This window comes from Camarhynchus parvulus, chromosome 1, assembly GCF_901933205.1.
Source record: "Camarhynchus parvulus chromosome 1, STF_HiC, whole genome shotgun sequence".
Lineage (NCBI taxonomy): Eukaryota > Metazoa > Chordata > Aves > Passeriformes > Thraupidae > Camarhynchus > Camarhynchus parvulus.
The window spans coordinates 87,702,803-87,725,052 of NC_044571.1; the positions used below are offsets into that span (position 1 = coordinate 87,702,803).

The 22,250-nt window shown below is 40.2% G+C and overlaps 1 protein-coding gene across 1 annotated transcript; it reads right to left on the reverse strand.

Moving 5' to 3' along the window:
• Positions 1-360: 360 nt before the first annotated feature.
• On the reverse strand, positions 361-22,030 carry LOC115905255 (transient receptor potential cation channel subfamily V member 6-like). Its single transcript, XM_030951443.1, has 15 exons — positions 21,829-22,030; positions 12,378-12,475; positions 11,847-11,969; positions 10,823-10,963; positions 10,190-10,288; positions 9,807-9,982; positions 8,796-8,942; positions 6,284-6,496; positions 5,877-5,963; positions 4,732-4,808; positions 4,381-4,546; positions 4,024-4,090; positions 3,172-3,440; positions 2,338-2,444; positions 361-803 (listed from the first exon to the last, which is right to left on the reverse strand). The coding sequence occupies exons 1-15, from the start codon at positions 21,957-21,959 to the stop codon at positions 530-532; spliced, it is 2,175 nt and encodes a 724-aa protein (XP_030807303.1). The 5' UTR covers positions 21,960-22,030; the 3' UTR covers positions 361-529.
• Positions 22,031-22,250: the final 220 nt, after the last annotated feature.

Consider the following 22,250-nt stretch of genomic DNA (forward strand, 5'->3'; position numbering starts at 1 on the left):
TCCCTTTCAAACATCACAGTGTCAACAACTATCTTCATTCCTGAGATCAGTTACAGGATTTGTGGGGTTTGGGGGAGTTTGGGGTTTTTTTTCCTGTTCTGTGTCAAATCATAAATCAGAATTTCAGTCATTTTTACTATGACAGCCTTGCAATTTTGTGAAACTTGGAGGGGAAGATTATACTCTATGTAACAGTCTGGAAGAGGGCTTACTGTGATCACTTCATTGTAAATGGATGAAATCCCATTGTAGGCTTCTTTTGATCATTTGCATAATACAGCTCAACGAGCCCACCAGCTTGATGCAAATATCAGTGCAATTGCAGAGACGCTTATAAGTAGGAGAGAAAAAATTGCATTCTTTTGTCATAGCACAGATGTCATGAACTGCTCACAAAATCTTCACCAGCAGAGTTCTCCAAGGCTGATGAGTGTGTGTGGCATGATGGGGAGTGCATGAACAGCTGTAGAAGACAACTGCCAGGGCAAAAGGACCACTTCACATATTGTGGAGTGAAAACAGAGGCTTCTTAGACATCATAGACCTCCTCATCCACGGCAGGACCAACCTCTCCACAGAGCTGGCGGAAGGTGTTGCGCCTCAGGATCTCCCAGCCACGGTGAGAACTAGTTCTGGATGTGCTCCGTGACAGTGACAGAGCAGACATTTCCTTCTTGCACAAGGTGTCCCCGTTGGTTTCCAGCTTTTCTGAACCTTTGTCATAGTTATCCCTATCCTGAACCTTAAATGCCTCTGTGTACCGCATCATCTTGTGCTTGTTGGGATCAACCCTGTCTTCAATTCTGGAAAAGGATTAGAAAATATAAACTGAATGAAGCAGAAAAGTGCCAGTTTATCAACAAAACCCCTCCAAAAAACAAGGCTACTGACACAGATATTCCAGAAAAATCTGCACAGGAAACTGATTATAGGCAGGACGCTAGAGGCTGCTAGCACAGTTATCTCCTAGACGTTCATCCTCATCATTGACTTCAGTACCTTTGTCTGCCCATGGTTTCCTGTCCTTTAACAAATCCATGGTAATTTGCCTTTTCCATTTTGCCAGCTGTAAGCAATTGGAAGACCTTGATATATGCATATATTCATATATATGCATATATTAATTTATTGTCTCTGTTCTTGTCTTTCCTCCTCTGATACTCTATGGCTGCTAGCCTCAGAATGTCACTCATCTCTTGCTGAACTTTTATTTAACTGCTCCACTTCCACCAATCCTCTACATTACTTACAGATTGTCTTCTGAATTACTATCCCACACATATATAAGGAACACCCATGTGATTTGACAGAACTAAATCACAGCACTCTTTTCTCACAGCATCCAGTGAATAATTGGCATTCCCAATTATTCCCAGTGAATTTCTGGGACATTGCTCTTGCAATATATTTCTATATTTCATGCCGGATTGAAAGTGTTACATATTGTACCACTTTAGGTCTTCTTGTTCTGCCCAGTAAATATGAAAATCCACAAGGCTCAATTTGTCTGCAAAACCTACAGTTTTGGAAGTCCTGTGCAGAGCCAGGAGTTGGAATTTGATGATCCTTGTGGGTGCCTTCCAACTCAGATATTCTGTGAGTCTATGATTCTATGATTCATACAGCCATCACTCCCCCTTCTGGCTTTATCAGCAAAAGATGGCACAGTTAGAAAAGGAAAATGCTTAAAAGTTATTTCTTTTCTCACTCAGAAAAAATATTGAATAAAATCAGAAATAATAAGGAATTTATTATTATCCAGACTACTGACAGTTTTTTAGTTCACTGCCTAAACTGAAATCCTGGACCTGTGCCCTTGCCACCTGACACAGTCATTGCAAAGTGTAATGTATTTACTAGGTTCACTCAAGAAAGAAATTTTGACTTTAATTATTCCTGTTCTGATTTTGAGTCATTCACAAGGCAGCTCAATGCTGTAGAATGCCTGATAGATTGATTCTGCCTCTGCCATTTCACGTATCCAAGGGACAGGGACAGCCAACCAAGCACAGCAGTGAACTACAGTGATAGCATTACAAGAAGTTTGAAAGAAAAATTCAGGTCTTATAACCCATGCAGTTTCTGAGGGTCTGTGCAATGTGACTACTGGATGAGAAGGCATCAGCTGATTTCACAAAGGAATGCACAGCAGAATTTTCTGAGGGGGACAGTGCTTGGCTATCTATCAGTCACAGACAGAAAAGAGATTGGGGTCTGTATTCTGTAAGGACAGCACTTCAAACACTCCCCAGACCGCTGGAAAGGCTCTTTATTAGCATCCATACATTAGGTTCTTCTCGTTGGATCCTGACATGCACACACTCCAAGGGAACTCACCTGAGATACCATCGGTCCCCCAGCCCGAACTCCCGCCCACAGATTCCCGAGCGGGGCCAGAGGCAGCGCGGCAGCTTCCGCTCCAACATCACAGTAGTAGCAACAACCTTTGGAACAAGAGAAAGGAAAATGCTCAGATGAATTAGAAAAAAAAATCAGACTCTCTTTCAAAAATATTCGTTTCATCAGCACTGACCCATACTGTACTTCATTTCAGCTCCTTAAGGGAAAAAATAATTATAGAGTCTATACACTATTTCAAATAAGGCAGTCACTAATTTAGGTCTAACTGTGACATGTTTTGAAGAAATAATGGTGGTCTTAAAACTCTGTTCCATTTCTTTCCTTTTAAAGCTCATGGAAATGATTAGGGTAATTAACTGCAAACTAGAGGACAGTATCTATACCCATTTTAATTTTCATCAAAACTTGCCACTGTGGCCACATGACTACATTTTACTATTTGTCTGACTTCTTTTGCACAGAAAAGCAGAGGAAATGGATTTCCTGTTGATTAGATATAGAACTGGCTGAATTTCTTTGCCTTTTGACCAAGACAGGCCAACTTCTTTTAGTGGATCGAAAGACATTTCTGGCCTTCCTGTAATCATTACCTAGTGTTCTATCCCCCCTCATTCAACCCCTATAATTATAATTTAACTCTCAGTTACACAGCAATGTGATTTGCAAAAAAAAATATGCAACTTCAATTCTATTTAACAAGAGATTCCCCGCATAGGGAACAAACTTCTAGGGACCATGGACAAGAAAGGCTTGATGAGCTTCTAGCTGCTATTTGAAATAAGGCAGGAATGCCCACCTTAACTAGATTACCTGGGCTCTCCAGAGCTCATCCTGCTCGTGGGCCACTCTCCAGTGGGTGTCACCCATCATGGCAATTAACAAGTTGAGCATAAGGAGGGTGGCAATGATGGCGAAAGCAAAGTACACCACGCTGTACATAAAGGGCAGGTCCACATCGTAGTTTGCAGGGCCATCAATGATAGTGAGGAACAGCTCAAAAGTGGTGAACAAGGACATGGGATAGTTGTAGAACTGCCCAAGGTTTTCAGGGTTCTCTGTCTGGAAGATGATGTAAAAAGCTGGAAGAGGAGAAATCAGGAGAAAAAAAGAGAGAGTTTAACAACAAGAATCACATTCCAGGAGGAATAACAGAACCCTATAAGAGATTCTGACCAAAAAATGGTCTGGGCAGGACCTGCATGTGTTTCTATGCAAGGACAAATCCCTGCTTAGAATCACTGGTCTCCATGATAAAACGACCCAAAATTTCTTTGATTATTTATTTATTTATTTCTCAAACTAGTGATTTTTTTCATCCTCAAGGATATAATAAAGCTATGTGTGTTAATCAAATTTTCCACAGATGAATATCATAAATGCATATGTTCTTAAACTTGACCTAAAAATATACGGAATTATCTGAATTGTTCTAGTTTCTATGACCCTGGAAAGAGCAAGAATTGAAAACCAAAGTCATGGTTTGAGAACAGAAGTCAGTACTGGGAAAGTGACCATGCTCAGAGAAGCAGAAACTAAACATCACCACCAGTTTTCTTAGCTATTCAGAAGTCAATCAGAGATTGAATCAAAACCCACATTCTTAATTCATACCAAAGCAGTTGGCAGGGATAACATATGGTTATTTTCTCTTTGTAGACTCACCTGATGCAAAGCCCAGTATCACCACAGCCATGAGCCAACAAAAGCGCATGAGGTCTCCAAATATCATCTGTAGAGCAAAGACAGAGCCACCATAAGGCCCAACTGTTCCACCACGGCACAGTGCCACCCCATGTAAACCTCTTTTCAGATTCTAAGACCATAAGAAGACTAAAGGAAACCTTTGCACTAAAGAGAGAATGTGAAAGTTCTAAAACACTCTGTGCAGACAAGAACCTGTTCGCTTGGCATAAATGCAAAATTAAGCAAATAGTCCTGAGGGGGTAAAAAAGTATTCTTGCAGTTCTCCCTATCTGCAAAGAGGTGCCAGGATAGCCCATATTTTTTTGTGTGTCGCACCTTCTGGATCATGATGGTGAAAGGTCCGAGCATCTGGAAGCCCCGAGCGAAGTACATGACGTTGCACCACCCCAGCACCAGGGCGAAGGACATGGGCACCACCTCCCCAGTTGTGCTGGTGAGGCGCATCACCATGGTCACCAGGATCATGCAAGCATAGGTGATGCTGCAAGGAAGAAGAGACAGCAAAAAGAAGTTCAGTAAAGGAAATATTAGCTGAGCCATTAAGAGAAATAAATCCAGAAAAAGAATACTCTAAAAAAATGGAGAAAGTGACTCATCTGGCAAAAGAGAGCAGTGGAGAAAATGGTAGACAATGTAATTATTAAACTTATTATGTTCTATACTTACACAATTATGTGAAAAGGCCCTCCTAGGATTGTTTGTCCAAAGTATTTCGCTGCTCCAACTCTAAGGATATCTGGAATCTAAGAGAGACATCCTGTTAACTTAAGGACTCAGTTTCCACAACACTACTAAATGTCATAGCAACCACCAATATTCACAGGTTCTTAGGGTCAGCCCCATTTCCTTTGATGGATCAATTTCTATGCTACTTTAAAATCAGCATGGTTGAGCCAGGTGGGCCCTTCTTGTGATGAGACCGAGACTGCTGAAAAATCTAAGAAGGCTTGGGCAGACTGAGGGACTTGTCACAGAGAGGTGCCTCAGTAACAAAGACAAAAAAGACCTTCTTGGGGAATCAAAAGAGTTTGTTATAATTCACACTGTGTTGGTTGTAGACTTAGCCCCAGAGTCCTGACTAAGCATAGGAAGAAGGACTTGTCCTTCTGGAACATACCATAGAATTACCATAGAATCAAAACTGCACACTGCACACTGCACTCAAGCTGAGGTCACAACATTGCAGAGCAGAGAGGAGCAATCACCTCCTTTGGCCAGCTGGTTACACTGTGCCTGATGCACCCCATATAGGCAGAAAGCTGCTTACAAGACCTGTTTTATTTTCAGTTCTTCCTGTCATCTTCTTTTGAGTTTTCTCAAAAAAATTTCAATCTTGTATTTCCTATTATAAAAAAACCAAGTGGGAGGTAGTTGAGAAAGGCTCCTGTTACAAATCCATAGAGTAACTGATCTCCAATTAAATACAAACTTTTCTGTTTATGCCCAGAAATCACTTTACCCAGGAGCCCTAAACACAGGAATATTTATGGGTGCTGGGTGAAGCAACATCTGGGAGTCAGCTGGACCATGGATGGTGCTAACAGGAACTGTGGATTACCCTGCAGACAGTATTTGAGAGTGCGACCAATCCTTCTAATTGCTTCTTCCGCACCTGGAGCCTTACTAGGACATTGCCACAGTCTCTGTCTCATCTAATAGATACTGTTGGCAATGCCTATTGCCATAGACCTATGCTGAAGCACTGCGACTAAGCAAATAAGCCCTACCAAGTAGTGAGCACAAATCCATGTTTGTCTAGTAAGTAAAATCTGCCTTGATGAAACTTGAAAGTGTACAGCTGTTTCTCTTACCTCAAGGACCAAAATTACTACAGCCCCAATGACTGTGATCAGCTCCCCCACCAGCCTCAGCTCATCCTCATATGTCACATATGATTCCTGAAGAATAAAGTTAAGCAAAATCAAAATTAAATTTTAAGTAAAGTGAAAGTAAATTTTAAAAGAGGATGGGGGAGGAGAAAGCCTGTTGTTACTTATAATAAACATGACTAGACCTGGCAATGCCAGAGGAACCAGCCCAGCCACAGCAATGGAACACAGAGCACTCCTCCTATTCCTCCCTGACAAAGGTCAGCTGGCTGAAAGAAGGGAGGAGGACAGCTGCAATAGCTGAAGACTGGGCAAGGATTGGCCTTTCCAGTTAAGTAGGTTAGATGGGAATTGCTCAATGGGGGCTCCGACTCCTACAGCCACGGTACCTGGAGCATTTTCTGGACATAGACTGTGTTGTCCCTGCTGCTGGTTCTGTTGCCTGTGCGGGGTTTGAGGGGCCGGTAGACGCAGCACATGGTGAAGCAGACCATGTAGAGGATGTAGAACAAGGCCAGGAAACAGAAATAGGGGCGACCATACATGTTCCACTTCAGGCTCACCAGCTCCTTCACAGGTGTTAGGTCCAAGATCTGGCGTGCCTGAGGAAGAGAGAAAGAAGGAATTAATTGCCAAAAGTGCATTGTTTCATAAACAGCATTCGCAAATTTTCCTGAGAGAGTGTTAACAAACTATTCTCATCTGCCCTATTCAGCATCATGGAACAGAATTTACTTTGCAAAAGTGGAATGATCTAGTGGGCATTGGATTTGCTCAGTCTGACTATAAAGAGCTTTGGAAAAAAGAAATATATCCCACAGAGAACAGCTGTTGAGTACCAGCGAAAAAGCATATTAGATGCTGGAATAAATTTGTCCTCTGTGTAGGAACACAGAACTGAGGATGACAGAATACTCCTATTAGCACAACAATACAAGTTTCTGTATCAGGCATTTTAAAATAAGAAAACAGAAACATTTTCCTAAAAGATATTTGTACTTGTCTGATGCTCTATGGCTTATGTAAAAATACTGCCTTTTAAGTTTCTGCCTCATTATCTGGGTGATAATTAATTGAGTTGCCTATATCAAGCCTTCTGCTTACACTGGAAGACTGACAGAGCACAAGTAGGAGAGACAGGTGTACTTTACAACTTGTGAATTTGAGCCACACACTTTATTAAATATTTCTAGGCTTACTTTCTGTTGTTTAGGGGACCACTGCAGTAAGTGAGAAGAAAATGTGAGTCAAATTGTTGTGACAGGATTACTTTAAAGAAAAACTACTTAATGCACTCTGGATGTTTTTCTTCTCTTGCTACAATGCCCTGTTTCCTCTAAGTCAGCCAAAAATTGCTGAGTGCACAAAGTGCAGGGAATGTTTCCATAAATGGACAAGACTCCAGCAAAACTTTTGAATGGCCTATGAAACATCATAAAGGATCAAAACTGCATGAGAGAGAATCTACCTATGGGTGTTCTGGTTTCTGCAGAAGTCAGTATTCCAGAATTCTTTGCATAGGAGAGTAAATTTCATTTTCAAAGGAATAATAAAAGTTTGAAGCTTACTATAATCTTCCCACAGCTTAGTTCCCATCTATTTTTTTACTTTTCAACCACTTCAGGATCAGAAAATATATCTTAGTACCTATGTATGTATGCTTTCCCCTTAATACAAGAGGAACCTGGCTCAAGGTGCTTCTCCAGTCCAATATTGAACTGGGAGGGGAAGATGGGATGGGGTCACACGTGGCATTCTTCTAGAGAGACAGCAAACATTTTGGGCCAAACATATCAATTGCAAAAAAGAATTACTAGCTATGTATCAAAAAATTGCAACTGCATATAAGAAAGAACATTCTGGAAAACAAATCACTATATCTCCTGATAGTTGGGGACATCTTATCCTCTGAAATTAGGATTCTTGGATCTGCATGCACTATATGAATGTTTTGGGATAAGAGAGGCCCAATATTCTGCTTTCTTTTTAGAATTATGGTTTAGTCTTCTAAAGCAGACAACTTCTTAGCCTGCTATATTTTTTGACATGTACTGCTTTTCTCTGGATTTCCATATGTATCCCCACTCACAGAAATTTAGGATTTCACATAAAAGCAAATGGGACTCCATATGGGAGCAAATGAGCTCCATAGACATAGCAGCTCCATAGCAAAGCTCTCCAGAAGCACAGACTTCAGTTAGAAAGGTTAGACTAAAATTTTGGTAGGTGGAAATAATACAGGATGGGCAGAACTGTGCTAATTGAAGTGTCTTCTGATTCATTTCCTGTCCTGTTAGGATTATTTAAGGTCATTGCAACTGATGAGGTTGTGTACCTTGAAAGTCCTAGGGAGATCTATCAAAGCTCGCCATTACACTCAGCTATTTTTGTCTTATTAATCCCTTTACAAGCTTTTGAGCCTACAGCAGAGATAATTCACCCACTTTGTTTTGAGTCATAACCTGTCGTTAAATGAAGGGAATAATAACAGCGAGTGGTTTTTAAATGCACTCCAGTTTAGGATTTCTGAATGCACTCCTGTCTCACAGGGATTTTCTGAGAGTTAATCAGTACCACAGGTACAGGAAGATACTTGCTAGAGCTACTCTACAGGTTCTTAGTGTATCTTTGAGCCTGCTGAGAGAAAACCCTTTTCTGCAGTTTGTTCATATCTAGTTCTTTCAATAACCTTCAATTTTCACACCTCAGAAGAAACTGTATGTAAAGCATCAGATGTAGCCAGACCATTAATAAACACCTATACTTCATGTGTCTTCTGCAGCTCATGGTACGAAGTCCTTGCTCTGTGGATTGCATCAGTGAGCTTGAACCCTCAAATGCATCATTATTGCCCTTCGATAATCACCATGGTCTGCACACAGAATGCATGCACTGCAGTACCTCTCTCTTCTTGGTGGATACTATGAGCTCAAGGAAGGACTGATCTTCAGCCCAGGAGTCAATCTCTGTGATATCATACAGCACAGTGCTCAAGGGGCCAAAGGACCAGAGATTCTGTTTCCGCTTCTGCATAAGGTATTGAAACATCTGAGGAGAAAAGAAGGGAGGCAAGGATATCAGAAGCTTTCCAGTATATAGTGTTTGCAATGAGAACAAAAAAAGTTGTTCTAAACCCTCAATTATGACATGTTTTCCTTGAACTTGGTAGCTGTTGTGGTTCTCATGTCTCTTGGGAACAATTGCTGCAGGTTAAGAAGTGGAAGAAATGTTTCTGATTCCCATTTGATTATTAGTTCATGCTTGACATAAAGGATGAGTTATTTTTACTCTATATTCTAATCAAACTACTAAAGTTACTTGGCACAGTTATAGTTCCTGACAATAGACTTCAGATGGAATTACATGTTGATTAGAAAAAAAATGTTTTAATACTCTTCTACAAGACATCAGAAAAAAAGGTGTGACAAGGGAAATGATCCTGTCCCTGTGAATCTACAGAAGAAACACTAACCAACTTTGACTTCTCAGTGAGTGGAAGGATGAGGGTTTGCATTAAATGCTAAGATTTTGTCTGTGAATAAATGCCTGTGGGCATCCAAAGAGGTTTCTCATGTGTCACATTTAAAGTAATGAAATCTAGACAAACGAGACAATAATTTCCATGAGCCTTTTGAAAAACTACTTGGGTTAAACATGTCTGTTAACATCTGTTTAACTCAAATGCTTCAAAAATTGGGGGAAAAGATCTATTCTTTTAACACTCATTTCTTTCATTAGGATAAAGAAATTTCTTATAAGGGTTTTTGGGACCTTCATAAGACTTCTGGAAAAAAAATCTTGTTACATATCTCCTACCCACTAAGAACATGCACAAACAGCCTTGCTCCCAATGATGTTATTTCAAGGTCTCTATTTCTTTTGCACAGAGGTACCAGTGTCACACAAACTCACCACGGTGTTGCCCTCAACTCCAGCCAGTTTGAATGGACTAAGCCCCTCATTGTTAGGAATCAGTTCAAGTGACCCTGGTCCCTCTTTGTTCCTGTCATAGGAAAGTATCAGGCTGTACATGTGGCAGGCAAACGTCTTATTAGGTTGGAGAACCAGGATGTGAAGAACAGTGTTACCTATGAAGGAAGCAGACTGGATGAAGCATCTGGAAGAGCCCAGCCCCGTGCAAAGATAGAGGATGGACTGATGGCTTTTATTTTCCTCATATCCCTCATCCCACAGCTGTTTCTAGTGAGAGAAGAATATTTGCATGCACGGATGACAGACTGAATTAAAATGTCCAGATCCACTCTGTGCAATTCACTGAGCCCCACAGCACATACCCAGAGAATCCTGAGCTTTAATGTCAGCTCCATTTTCAATGAGCAGCTGCACAATTTCCTCATTTCCCACACAGGCAGCAAATGATAAAACATGTTCTCCTGAAATGAAAGGAATGGGGAGAAACAGCATTAGGGATCCAGGAGGTGGGAGAGGTTGAAGCATGCTGAGGGAAAGCAGTCCATGCTATGAAGCCATAGGATATGAAAGGAGGAGTTACTTTAGGTAACTTGTAAATTTCCTGCCCCACTTCTCACCCTAATCAGAAAGGTTAAAGAAGACCTGTCCCACACAACACTAAAAGGAAGAAATGTTCTTTTCTGTGGTTTACTTCCATCAGAAGGTTGACAAGTAATTTGCTGCTAGGAAGACACTAAATTACAATTTTTATACAATAGATGTATTTATTTGCATACATGCCAATCTATGAAATGTGTATTGTTTGTATTCGCATAACATTCACACACTCAGAGGAAGTCTTACTCTCTGCTAAAAGGTGTATGTCTGATGACACTTGGAGATAGAAGCCTCTGCTTATCCACTTTAGATGGGGACTAAAGTAAGGCTCCCCCATGTCCCCTCACCACTCTGCTGGTTCCCTCCTATAGCAGCAAGGGGAGAAGTTAAGGCTGTACCAAAATAGAAAAGGTTCTGGGAGCTGCGCCTGAAGAAGTGCCCAGTGGCCCTTGCTGTGCTGGCATTGGCTCCTCTCTTAAGCAAAGCCTTCACCAACATGATGTTCTGGTTGGCTGCTGCAATGTGGAGAGCTGTCTGCCCTGCAAGACACAGAAACAAAACCATGTCTTTCAAGAAAGCAACTTCAGGCTGATCAGCAGCCTGCAGTTCCATGGTAAATGGACAGCAGCTAAAGGAATTGGCTTTGAAGTTATCCCTGTTGTGTGCAAAGGGTTGTGCTAGAGATTTTCCAGAGGTTCCGTTCTACTTAAAAAATTTTCATCAATTTATTAAAAGTGACTTTACAAATTGCCAAAAAATCCCAACAGGGTGCATTCTCTAGATTTTTTTCTAGGGAAAATCAAGACATGCCACTGTCTCCTAGGAAGCAAATAGAAACTTGTGAGATTGACTGTGATTTCCTTCATAAGAAATGAAGATTAAGGTCAAGACAAAACTCTCAAAGATTTCCTGTAATCCTTCAAACTAGGCTTTAGAATTTTAAAAACTCCATTATTATTATTTTATTGGTTTTGAGATTCAGACTGGATTTTCTGTGTACTCAACGAGAAGCATTCTTTAAAAATCTGGGTAAGAGTCTAGTCTCAAAAGCAGTGGCCACATTTCTCATTTTCCCAACCAAACAACTACTTTTTCTCCTTTCAGAGGAGGTCAGGCAGGTATACCTTTTTTTTACAAACAAGTATATCAGAAAGCAAACTGTATATATCCTCGCAATCCCTTTCGAATCACTTGCAATTCCCTGGTCAAGGCCTTTGCATGTTTGCACATGTGTACTCATATTTAATATAATTCCACCTTCCAAGAAAGGTCAGAAGCCATTTGCATGTTGGTTTTGCTGTGTAACAGTTCAGCAACATATTGAACTAGGAACCGTATAAGCCAGTTTCCCAAATGTACAAGTAGTACTTCCTCTCCCCTCCTGCAGGGAATCCTGCCCATCCTCATTCCCAGTGATATTACCTTCATAAAGTTCTGATGTCATTCTCTCATTGATAAGCTCAGGAGCTGCTTCCATCAGAGCCACTGCTGCCTCCAAGTTATCATACATGGCAGCTACATGAAGGGCAGTCTCCCCCACCGCACCTAGAAACGGTAGGACAAGCATGAGAATCGTCGAGACGTTCAACTGTACAGAAAGCAGAAAAAAAAAAGGCAGAAATAGATTCACTGAGGTGGGGTATTACAGCAGGGCTATGTCCTCCCTTGAGTAGTGCCTGGTACAGCCACACAACTGCACAGTCTCTGTCCTTCCCTTCAACAAAATCTGAAAACTGGGCAGAAACTTCAGGTGTCTGTAAGTGACGAGCAACCTCAGGCATGAAGTAAATGAGCACAACCAAGTCAGAAAACTCACTCTGTTGCAAAGCTGCTGACATAGAGTTAAATCATCTGAGTCTGCTGAAGCAAATGTTTTAGCAAACTAACAAGCTTCTCACTGTAGGAAGTTCTTGCCTTTCACAGAAAACCATTTTTTCAAGTAATTCCAGTTACCTCTCTGATAGATATCGCATGTTCCGTCAGTGAGAAGTTTCCTAATGGCAGCAAGGTTGTTCTCTTTGGCAGCCTGGAGGAGTGGGGATTCCCAGATCCTGGAGTCAAGAAAAAAGTGACTGATAAGGAACAAAGTGAAACACACAGTGCCTCTTTCTAGAGCTAGCATGGCCTTTGCTTGAGACAGTTTGTATCCTGAACATTTCCACTGAAAAATCAGCAATGCACATCTACCATCTGAGGTATTCTTTGAATGTACCAAAAGAGAAAAAAAAAAAAACACGAAAAAGCAGAGCAGTGCAATTCTAAAAAACACACTGAAGTTCATCATCTCTTGGCTTACTGGTGCTGAGCCATATGGTGGCAGCAGAGGGAAAGCTGCCTAAACCAAAATGTTTATTGTTTTTATATCTCACTTTTTGAGGCACAGAAATAGTGAATGATGGGTCACTGAAGCCTTTCTGCAAGGAGTTATCTCAGGAGCCAGAAAAAGCCAGTTGCTTCTTCACACAGCACAATAAATTAAGAAAAGGTGGTTGTCTGAATTGCTCCCATAGTGGATAGAAAAGGGAAAACAATAATTCCATCTGTATCCTGGCAACACTTCCTGTAATTAAGAGACTGAGCTCTGAAATGTAGTTCTTCCATATACAAAGTTACAGAGAAAAATTTGACAGCTTAGCTATACTACTTTTTTCTCTAGTGCTGAGAGAACTGAGGAAATTGTTGAGAACTGAAATATGTTCATGTCCTGGGAAAGAGCATGTGCTCAAACAAGTTCCAGACAGAGTGGTTCACTTATAGCTGAAGCATGTCCTCGAGTCTTCCATGAGGATCTGGGTTATTTATCTTTTGGGCTTGATGAAGAATTTCTAAGTACAGCCACCAAACTTCACTACAGCAAGGTCTTTGGAAGCAAAGAACATGTCAAGGGAGGTGATCCTCCCTCTCTACTCAGCTCTGGTAAGGTCATACCTAGAACCCCGTATCCAGGTCTTAGGATCTTCAGTACAAAAACAATTGAGCTACTGGAGAGAGTTCAGCAAAAGGCAAAAAATTATAATGGAATAGAACATCTCTCAGATGAGGAAAGGCTGAGAGAACTATGACTGTTTAGTCTAGAAAAGAGAAGGCTCAGGAGGTGTTCCCATCAATTTGTGTTAGTACCTGAAGAGAGCTACCTGCAGTGTTTGCTCAGCATTCAAAAAAGGTTTGCCAATGTTCGAAATCATGAACTGACCACACAAAATTATAAAAATAACAAAATCTACAAAATTGAGGTAAATATTTCTGTTATCTTTGAGTATTTTCAGGTTCGTCTTTTAAATCATAAATCAAAAAATGGTTTGAAGTGGGCTTTTAGATTTCTTGATTTTATACAAATAAAGAATTATAAGTATCCATATTCAGGAGATAAAGATTAAAGGGGAGGAAAGCCTCTCAAACCAAAAGAAAAAATTTATGTCTCATGAGTTTTCAGTATGAAATAGGAAGAGATTCCTCTCTCCCAACAAGACAAGGTCAGTTTTAGATCTCTGTTCAAATTAAAATTTTGTGCTTTTATCTCACCCCTGCTGTTTTCTAGTACAGATGTTTAATTTGATCTTAATTATCTAGCGTGGCCCAGGTCAGGCTGCAATGTGTGATGTGGAATAAGTCTGAGGATTACAGTAGAAAATGACAAATTCAAGCTGATATGAACCAGGATAACACCAGCCCTTGTTTTTCTACCAGTCTCTATCTGTCCCTTTACTACAATCTAGCAACTGACAATAGTTGTCTTAAGCACTCTCCCAAAAACCCACGTGGGACAAATACATTAGTCAAACCATACACCTGCAGATACAGTAAATGCTTCCTCCTGGTGATGTTCCATGTATTCTGGCATTATTTAGTTACAAGATTTTGGGCATAAATCCTACATAAAGCAATAGGTGCTTTGTATTAAGTGGTAACACTGGTGTGAGGATACATTACCTGTGAATATAACTCTGTTATAAGCCACAATAAAACCCACATCAGAGACACAGAGAATATGAATGGCCCATTGCAAAAAATGTCTTCTTGCAACTCAGGCACCTTAAGTAAAGGACAGTTTAACAATAGAACAACAGGAAAGCAGGCAACATGAATTCTGTGGCTCACAGGAATATGTATTTCTCACTTTAAATTATCTTATGAACAACAAGATATTGAATCTAAAAGAAATTTATATGCTATTATCTCTGGATTTAATCCACTTGTAATATGAGAGTTCTGCTCTCCTTTATAGTGGAAAGACACTGGAGATACTTGAGAAAATTTGGGGGATAAAGCAAAACAAAAAATATCAGAATTATACAGATAAATAGAAATCATTTGAGTAAGTGTAAATTAAGGGACATGGGCTACAAGTAATCGAAGCATAACTGAACATCATGTTTATCATTCTACAAAATGAGCATTTCCTGTCACCAAAAACACCCATTAGCTAAGTCACTAGAAACTAAACTAGAAAACCCCTGAAAAGCAGAGGAGAAATAAAAACATTCAGGATAAAAAGAACCATCCTCAACAAATCAGGGAGCCATTCTGAGATATTTTTATATGTCCTTCACACTCCTAGTTAGGGAAGTCTTCCTTCTATAGCTTACTCATGCGTCAGTTTCATTACTAACTAATGACAAGATGATTTGATGAGGAAATTGCATCTAGGATCGAACAAACAGGAACTAAATGAAGAGGCACTCTAAGCAAAAGTCTTAAGATTCAGTGTTAGTGAAGTCAGTTTGCCACCTCTGCCACTATTTTGGCTAAGAAAGACTCTGTGGTTCTGGAAAAGACAAGTTTCAGAGGCAGGAAGTGGGAACGAGGTGGGGTTTCATCAGTATAAACAATACTACAATTAATATGTTGATACTTTACTGGGTAAGCCTTTATCCCTCAAATGACCTCAGAGAGAAGGAAGGATTGGGCAAGAGACGACATGGGAGGACACAAACACAATATCTTTCGCTCAAAAATTACCAAAGTTTTTGTAAACAGCTAATTAAATCACAATACTGCTATAAGGAAGGCACCTATAAATACTATGCTCAGCTTTTGGAAACTGAGGGCAAAATTGTCAAACATTTCTTCTTATTGCAGCAACCTCCAACTGGGCTGAAAATGCCAGATATCTCAGGCTAAAGAGCAAACCAGAAGAGGAACTCAGGAATGCTGGCAGATGTCATGGCACACTGCTTCTGAAGTCTCAAAGGTTTGTGAGTTACATGTTCCTGGCATATGCTTTTACTCTCATTTAATTTTCTGTCTCATAATTGGGAAAACATTTTAACCTCATTTAAAACAGACCGTTCTAATTATCAACTAATTTTTAATACATTGCAGCAATGTGTTGAGCATATAAATGTCAAAAACTAGGGGAAGCAAATTTGCTAATATAAAAAATTAAATGAAGTCACCTGAATTTAGAACCTTCAAAACATTTTCAATTATTTAACTTCTGCATATTTAACCAACTTTCTTTCTGACAGATCAAACACAGCACGGAGTTTTGCATTTTACTACTTGGGCCCCTTTGGGTGTCAAAGCAGCAGCTGGCAAAATGTGTAACTTAGGTCTCTTAACAGACCTGCCTAAGTAGATGCTTAGCTTCCTGAAAGTACCATTATGTCACTGAACAGTGAGGCTGGCTTTCAGAAAATGATGCAGCAGACATATCCGGACACCCTGAGATGATAATTCAGCGCATCTAAGTTAAGCTCCTCTTCTAATGCTGCTCATCCTCTTCAACAGCTATGGAATCAAGGAACACTAAGCTCCTGATTTACCCAGCTAAGTGAAGTTTGTAACACTAGGCAGACTGGATGTTGCCTTACAGGATCAGGTTAAGCACAGCTTGATAGCAAACCAGTAATTCTGAGGGGCAAGGAGAACCACAAGAGTATCCACCTGGCTGTGCTCCTGGGTTCTTCTTGCTGAGCTAAGGAATGTGTCAGTGTGGAGGCATTAGTGAGCCTTGGTCATGCCTTTCTATCTGCCAGCTTTCTTCACATGTGATTCCATGAGGTGCTTGGGAAGCCGTGAGATGTTTTTCCAATATAGGTGAGGGCAAAATCAGGAACACCCAAAATTCAATTGTGAAACAAAGAGAAGATAAAATGTAGGTCAGATTCTGACTGAGGGAGTCATGTAAAACAGTTCTAAACAAGGTTAAAGATTTCACAAACGCTTTCTGCTGGTAACATGTACCCTTTTAGCTTCTTAAGCACTTCTTTTGGAGTGCAGCCTGCTCATTTCACTTATGGAGAGATAGAGAACGCAAAGACTAGTAAATAAGTCTTAATTTCTTTATAAAAAGAAGAATTTGGATTGCTATGATTATTCTTTCAGAACAGGGAAATATGTTAAGTATGTGAACTGTCTGGACAACGAGCAATCTGAAGATTCTATTTCACGACTGAACTCACCAGAAATGCAATGAAGCATCTCTTTCTGTTCTTCCCTTATCAGATTCTACAACTTCAATCATTTACTATATGGAATTTCCCCATTCTTTGCTGTAATTTAAGTTTGCTTCCAGCTTCAAGCTTTATGCCCCTAGAGAGTCAGTTCCTGGGGTTCTAAAGCAGTTATTTTAACCTAAGCTATAAATTCATCATCAGAATATTATATTAGCTTTCTCTTCTTTCCCTGTTGTGCTCGGAATATCCATGCTCCAGAATGAATCATGAAATTGCCAGAGGAGATTCATGTTCTCCCTTCCTTCTGCTAGCATGTGCATGTAAATGTGAGAAAGCCTTCAGGAGCACAGAGGGCTGCTCAGAGGAAGCCAACCAGCTGAAAGAGGATCAAAGCAATCACCTAGCAAGATGCCAAAGAAGGAGTTAGGGCATAATTGCCCCAAGTGAAAAGGAGCCAGATAACAGGGGCTTGGACAATCGACAGGGTCAGCAAATTTCTTCAGCACCAGCAACAAGACTCAGCAACTGGGACCTCTTGCTCACGTATGTCAAAGCCCCTTCAGCTGAGAGTAAACAGAGCTTCTCTGGAAATAAATTAAACAGGTTAATAATTGCCAATGTTACTAGACAAGAAACTGATAGGGAATTCTTATCCCGTCAGATATTTAACTATCTGCCACACAAAGCAATAGAAATCTTGATCAGTCATTTCCAGCAGGGCATTCTGTTTCCATTAACATATTGGTTTTTTCTAATTCTGCATCTGAGAGCATCGTAAGAATAATCTCATGATAGAACTGTTTTAATGGTTCAGAAGTTGTTAGTTGTTATTTATTATCACTGAAGCAGTCATAAAAAAAATTTTTTCTCTGATGTATAACTTCATTTTGCATCAAAACTTCCAGCCCTCCTCGAGAGGGATTTTTTGCAGTTTTATTCCAGGTTGTGTTCCTCACCCTGCGTCTAAAAATTTTTTTTCTAACAGCTTTTTAATTTTTTTTTTTGGCGGGAGGGGAGGTGGTTCAGGGCAAAAATTTCATGTTTTCTTCTTTATATGGAAACCTATGGCCAAGTTTAAGAAATCAAATAACTTCCTAAATCTATGAGCCTGAGATGCATCTTAGGCTGAGATTGGGTGTGTGTATGTCTCTGCATTGCTGGGGAAACATGACTTCTGGAGGATCTTTACACTTGTGAAATTAGGGAGGCTGTTTTCCATTATTAGTCTCAAAACTTTCATTAGGATGAAGGTGTATCAGTAGAATAAAAGACCAGAAATATTGCTATTGATGAGTTTGATTTTATTTCATGCACAGCAGCCAATTGTTCTTTGCATCTTGACTACTCAGAAGCACTGTTGTTGAAACAAGCTATAGATGAAGTGCTGGAACTGAAAGCTGGCATCTTTATTTGACTGTCACTTTTGGGAGCAAACAAACCAGTTAGTACTGACAGGCATTGTGGATTTTAAGACAGGACAATCCTATGTTAAATTGTGGGATGAAAACTCAGTAATGTTGTTTAGACAAATGAACAGCCAAACTATGGGAACATCTCATTCGCTACCAGCTTGAGAAAGATCTGTGTAGAAGCTGAAGGCTCTCTGTGTCCCTGCACAGCTCTTAAACAAACCAGTTCACCTGCATTAGGCTGAGCTGCTTCCTTATTTGTGCCACATTTGTTTCCAGGGTAAGCAAAGCACCTTGCGAATATGTCTGGGACACTAAAGAGCCACCAAAGAATTTGGAAACCAAAGGTTTTATTGTGACATCTTTGGAATGACCATAGCTCTCTGCAAGTTATGCAAATTGTGCTTTACTTGCTATTTACCAATCAAAGTTATGAATACAGGCAATAGCAGGGGGGAAAATACTACATTATTGTTATACATTTACAAGTACTTTTACCATGTACTCACTTGTTCTAATTTATATATTGCTTATTTTTTATGAACAGTGCAATTCTCATAGCGTGGATTTTCTAAAATCACATTGTAGGAGGAATTTACTCACATTTCCTTGGAAACTCTTGCACTGAAAATAATTTCTAGGCGATCTATTACACTGTGACAGACATGTGATCCTTCTTCACCTCTATCAGGCCCATATTTTCATAAGTATTTATCTTTCTGTTCTCCATCATTATGTATTATGTTCAGGCATTATGCTCATAAGCTTCAGGCTGTGCAGATCCCAGAGTTTGCTTCCAAAGATGATTCTAGAGAGGACATATAAGATGTGACCACTGTCCCTGGGACTTCACATTGAGCTACAGGCTGTTTAAAAAGGAGAGTCTTCAACAGAGAGAAACCAGAAGATTACTGCCAAATAAACTCTATGTTCTCTTCAGTGTTAGGAGATTGTATTGCATTTTCTGAACCTGGATTCCCCATGGGAAATATTATAGAGTGCAATATTAACCCCTTTCTGTGAATAATGCTGAGATCTACTACTAGTAAGATTCAAAGGACTGTTTCACACCAAGAAAGAGAATGAACATCAGTGCCAGAGAAGGTGACAACTACCAAAACAATCAGTTTTCAGGTATTATCACCAGTCCTCAGACAGGAAAAAAACTTTGTTCTTCTCTTGCTGACTTTCTGTTTGTGATCAGAGAATGCCAGTTAAACACTTAACATGTTTACCACTGGCTTTCAATAAGACAATAGTAGAATTCAATCACTGCTAATTACTGTATGTATTCCAACACCATTTTCACTAAGAACTCAAGCTGAAGCCACAACACTGCAGTTCTATACCACAAAATGACAGGACACAGCAAAAGCCCTTTTGGCTTACAACAGTTTTTCCACAAAAGCAGAGGTTTCACAAGAGTAGTTCCCATACACCAGTCACCAAAGATCTTCCTGCTGTGTTTTCTATCTGTACATAACTAAAAATGTAAAAGCAATAAAACCAGTCCTCTGCAAAATGTTCATTCTTTTTTTCTCTCCTCAAACTCTGAGCATCCCTGGGGACAAGAAAGGAAAGAGTAGGATAATAGGAGGAAGAGCTGATCCTATCCCTCTTTAGCAAAAGATTTTTCACATATTGGCACCACATAATTTGTGACCAAATAGCAGGCAGCTAATTTGTGTTAGTTAAAAGCTGTGGGAAATATATAGACCTAAAATGGAAGGGAACAATCGTGTCCCCATGCAACCCTGATTTCACAGAGAATATTGTGCACACTGCATGTGTTTTACAGAGAGCTTTATAAAGAAACGCAGAAAAGTTTACTTTGGGGCCAGTGGGATTGCACTGCACTGATCTAAGAGAAGTTTATGCAGAAGGGTTTACATGACTAGTATTTCTTCTGTTTTCCTCCATCAGTACCAGCACGCAAGATGTTCATGGCCTGTAGCACATGACTCATGAGGGCCAATGAGCAAAGAGAAGTGGCAATCTGACAGGAGCCTGTGAGAGGGAGCAACACAAAGGAAGGGACCAAACCCCTCACGGCAATAGCATATGGTAGACAAGGGACAGGAATATCATCAAAATCAGGTTGAATATTTGGGGAAAAAAAGCCAAACGAACGCTTTCACTAGGAGGTTACTACAGCACTGCAACAGGTACCTAAAGATGTGGTGGAATCTCTGTCCTGGGAAGCTTTCAAGACTGACCTAGACAGAGCTTAAGCAATGTGATCTCTTGCTGGCAAGAGTTCAGCTTCAAGTGGGAGGTTAGATGGAGATCAGCAGAGCTTCCTTCCGTATCTCTTTGACTTAAAAATTTGAAGATGTTATAATCATTTAAAAACTGTATTACAAATTATTGCTTATTGGTATTATTAGCATATAATCAATATAATTTGATATATTAATATAGTTAAGCTTCTATTTTGTATTCATTTGGATCTTACAGAATCTGCTGAGAACTTATTTTTCAGTTACCTGTGATGCTTTTCATGAACACATCAAAATGTAAACACTTTAGCATTCCACAGCAACACTATTGTTCCCATTGTCCCTCCCATTTTAAGTGTATTTAAGTCCCACTGCCCTGAAGTAAACTTGAACAGGCTTTATTACTTGGTCAGAAGCTAGATAACAACACGATTCTTTCCCTAAAGGTGTACTTCTGTCCCTCTTAATCTGCTTCTTTGCATATTTCTATACATATATGTACATATAAATATGTGTAGATAGATTTTGTCCCACACAGTCACCTTTTTGTCCCCACAGATGTTCAGACTTATGCATGGAAAGAAAACACAGATTTTACAAGCAACTGGAAGCAATTTGTTATTTGAGTACTGCAGCATTTGTGCATGCAGAAATGACAATGAAAAGCAGATCCAGCTGTATTTCCATGAACAGTCCCACATTTCTGTGTGTGGAGGGAGCAGCCCTGCACAGCAGTAACAAACAGCCTTCAGTGCTCACACATGGGAAGACACAGCCAATCTTCTGGATAATCTAAGGTCTAAGAGGAGTCACTGTACATGCTGACACCAAGGTCGGAGGTCTGAGAAACCACAGTCTGACCCAGGAGCTGACTGACCTCCCAAAACGTTCAAAAACATTAAACCTACTCTATCCCACAGTAAGAGCAACCTTTAGAGAGACAGAAAGCAAAATCCTGACAAAAAAGCATCACTATTTCAGCTGACTGCAGCCTATGCATCACACACACTCTTAATAATAATAATGATGCTAATGATAATGATGACAATAATAATAACAATTAAAAACAAACCTTCATGATTTTCCTGTGAGCTTTACCAATGAAGCAGGAAAGACAAGAGAATATATTATTAATTTGTGACTGAAGTCCTGCACTCAGGGTAATGCAATTGCAACCTGGTAAATCTACCTGTGAAAGCAGATAAGATTGGAACTCCAGAGGCATTCCACCTTGAAAGAAGAAATCTGATAGAGAAAAGTGCTCCAGGGTTGTTTAAAGTTTATCTACTGGCAGAAAAGCCTAAGGGGGAAGAGTGAGAATCAGCTACAGGGAGAGCAGCAGGAGAAAGAGAAGACAAGAGGCTGAAGTGCACCGTACCTTTTCTGCTGGAGTAAGTAGATTTCATCCAGATGTTTATCCCAGGATTTTTTGCCTTGCAGCTTCTGACTTAGCCCATTCCATATCCGGGAATAGAAGGGATTGCTCTCCCCAAATAAAGGTACCCCCATATCACGTCCCCTTTCCTCTCTTGCCTGAAAGCCAGCAATCCCCACTTAGGGAAAAAGTCAGGAAAGGCTCACTGCAGGTCACCACTCCTCCGCCCCCAGTTACTTACAGAGGAGACTGTCAGTCAGCTGCATCAGCTGATCAAAGTACTAGTAAAAACACACAATAAAATCACTTGTTCCTAGCAGACCATACCTTGAGCCTCATCAATTACTTAGTTTCCAAAATAGCCCAACCCAAAAGGTGTGTCTGATTTGGAAGTAGCTCGCCAGCAGCCTACCCCTCAAAAAGAC

What these genes read in the sequence shown, in the direction of transcription:
- LOC115905255 (XM_030951443.1), bottom strand. Translation starts at nt 21,959, where the DNA reads ATGGGGGTACCTTTATTTGGGGAGAGCAATCCCTTCTATTCCCGGATA. An exon ending in GACATCAGAACTTTATGAAG is followed by an intron (nt 10,964 to 11,846) that starts GTAATATCACTG and finishes TGTGTCTTGCAG; the next exon opens with GGCAGACAGCTCTCCACATT. An exon ending in ATGAGCTCTGGAGAGCCCAG is followed by an intron (nt 2,445 to 3,171) that starts GTAATCTAGTTA and finishes CTTGTTCCAAAG; the next exon opens with GTTGTTGCTACTACTGTGAT.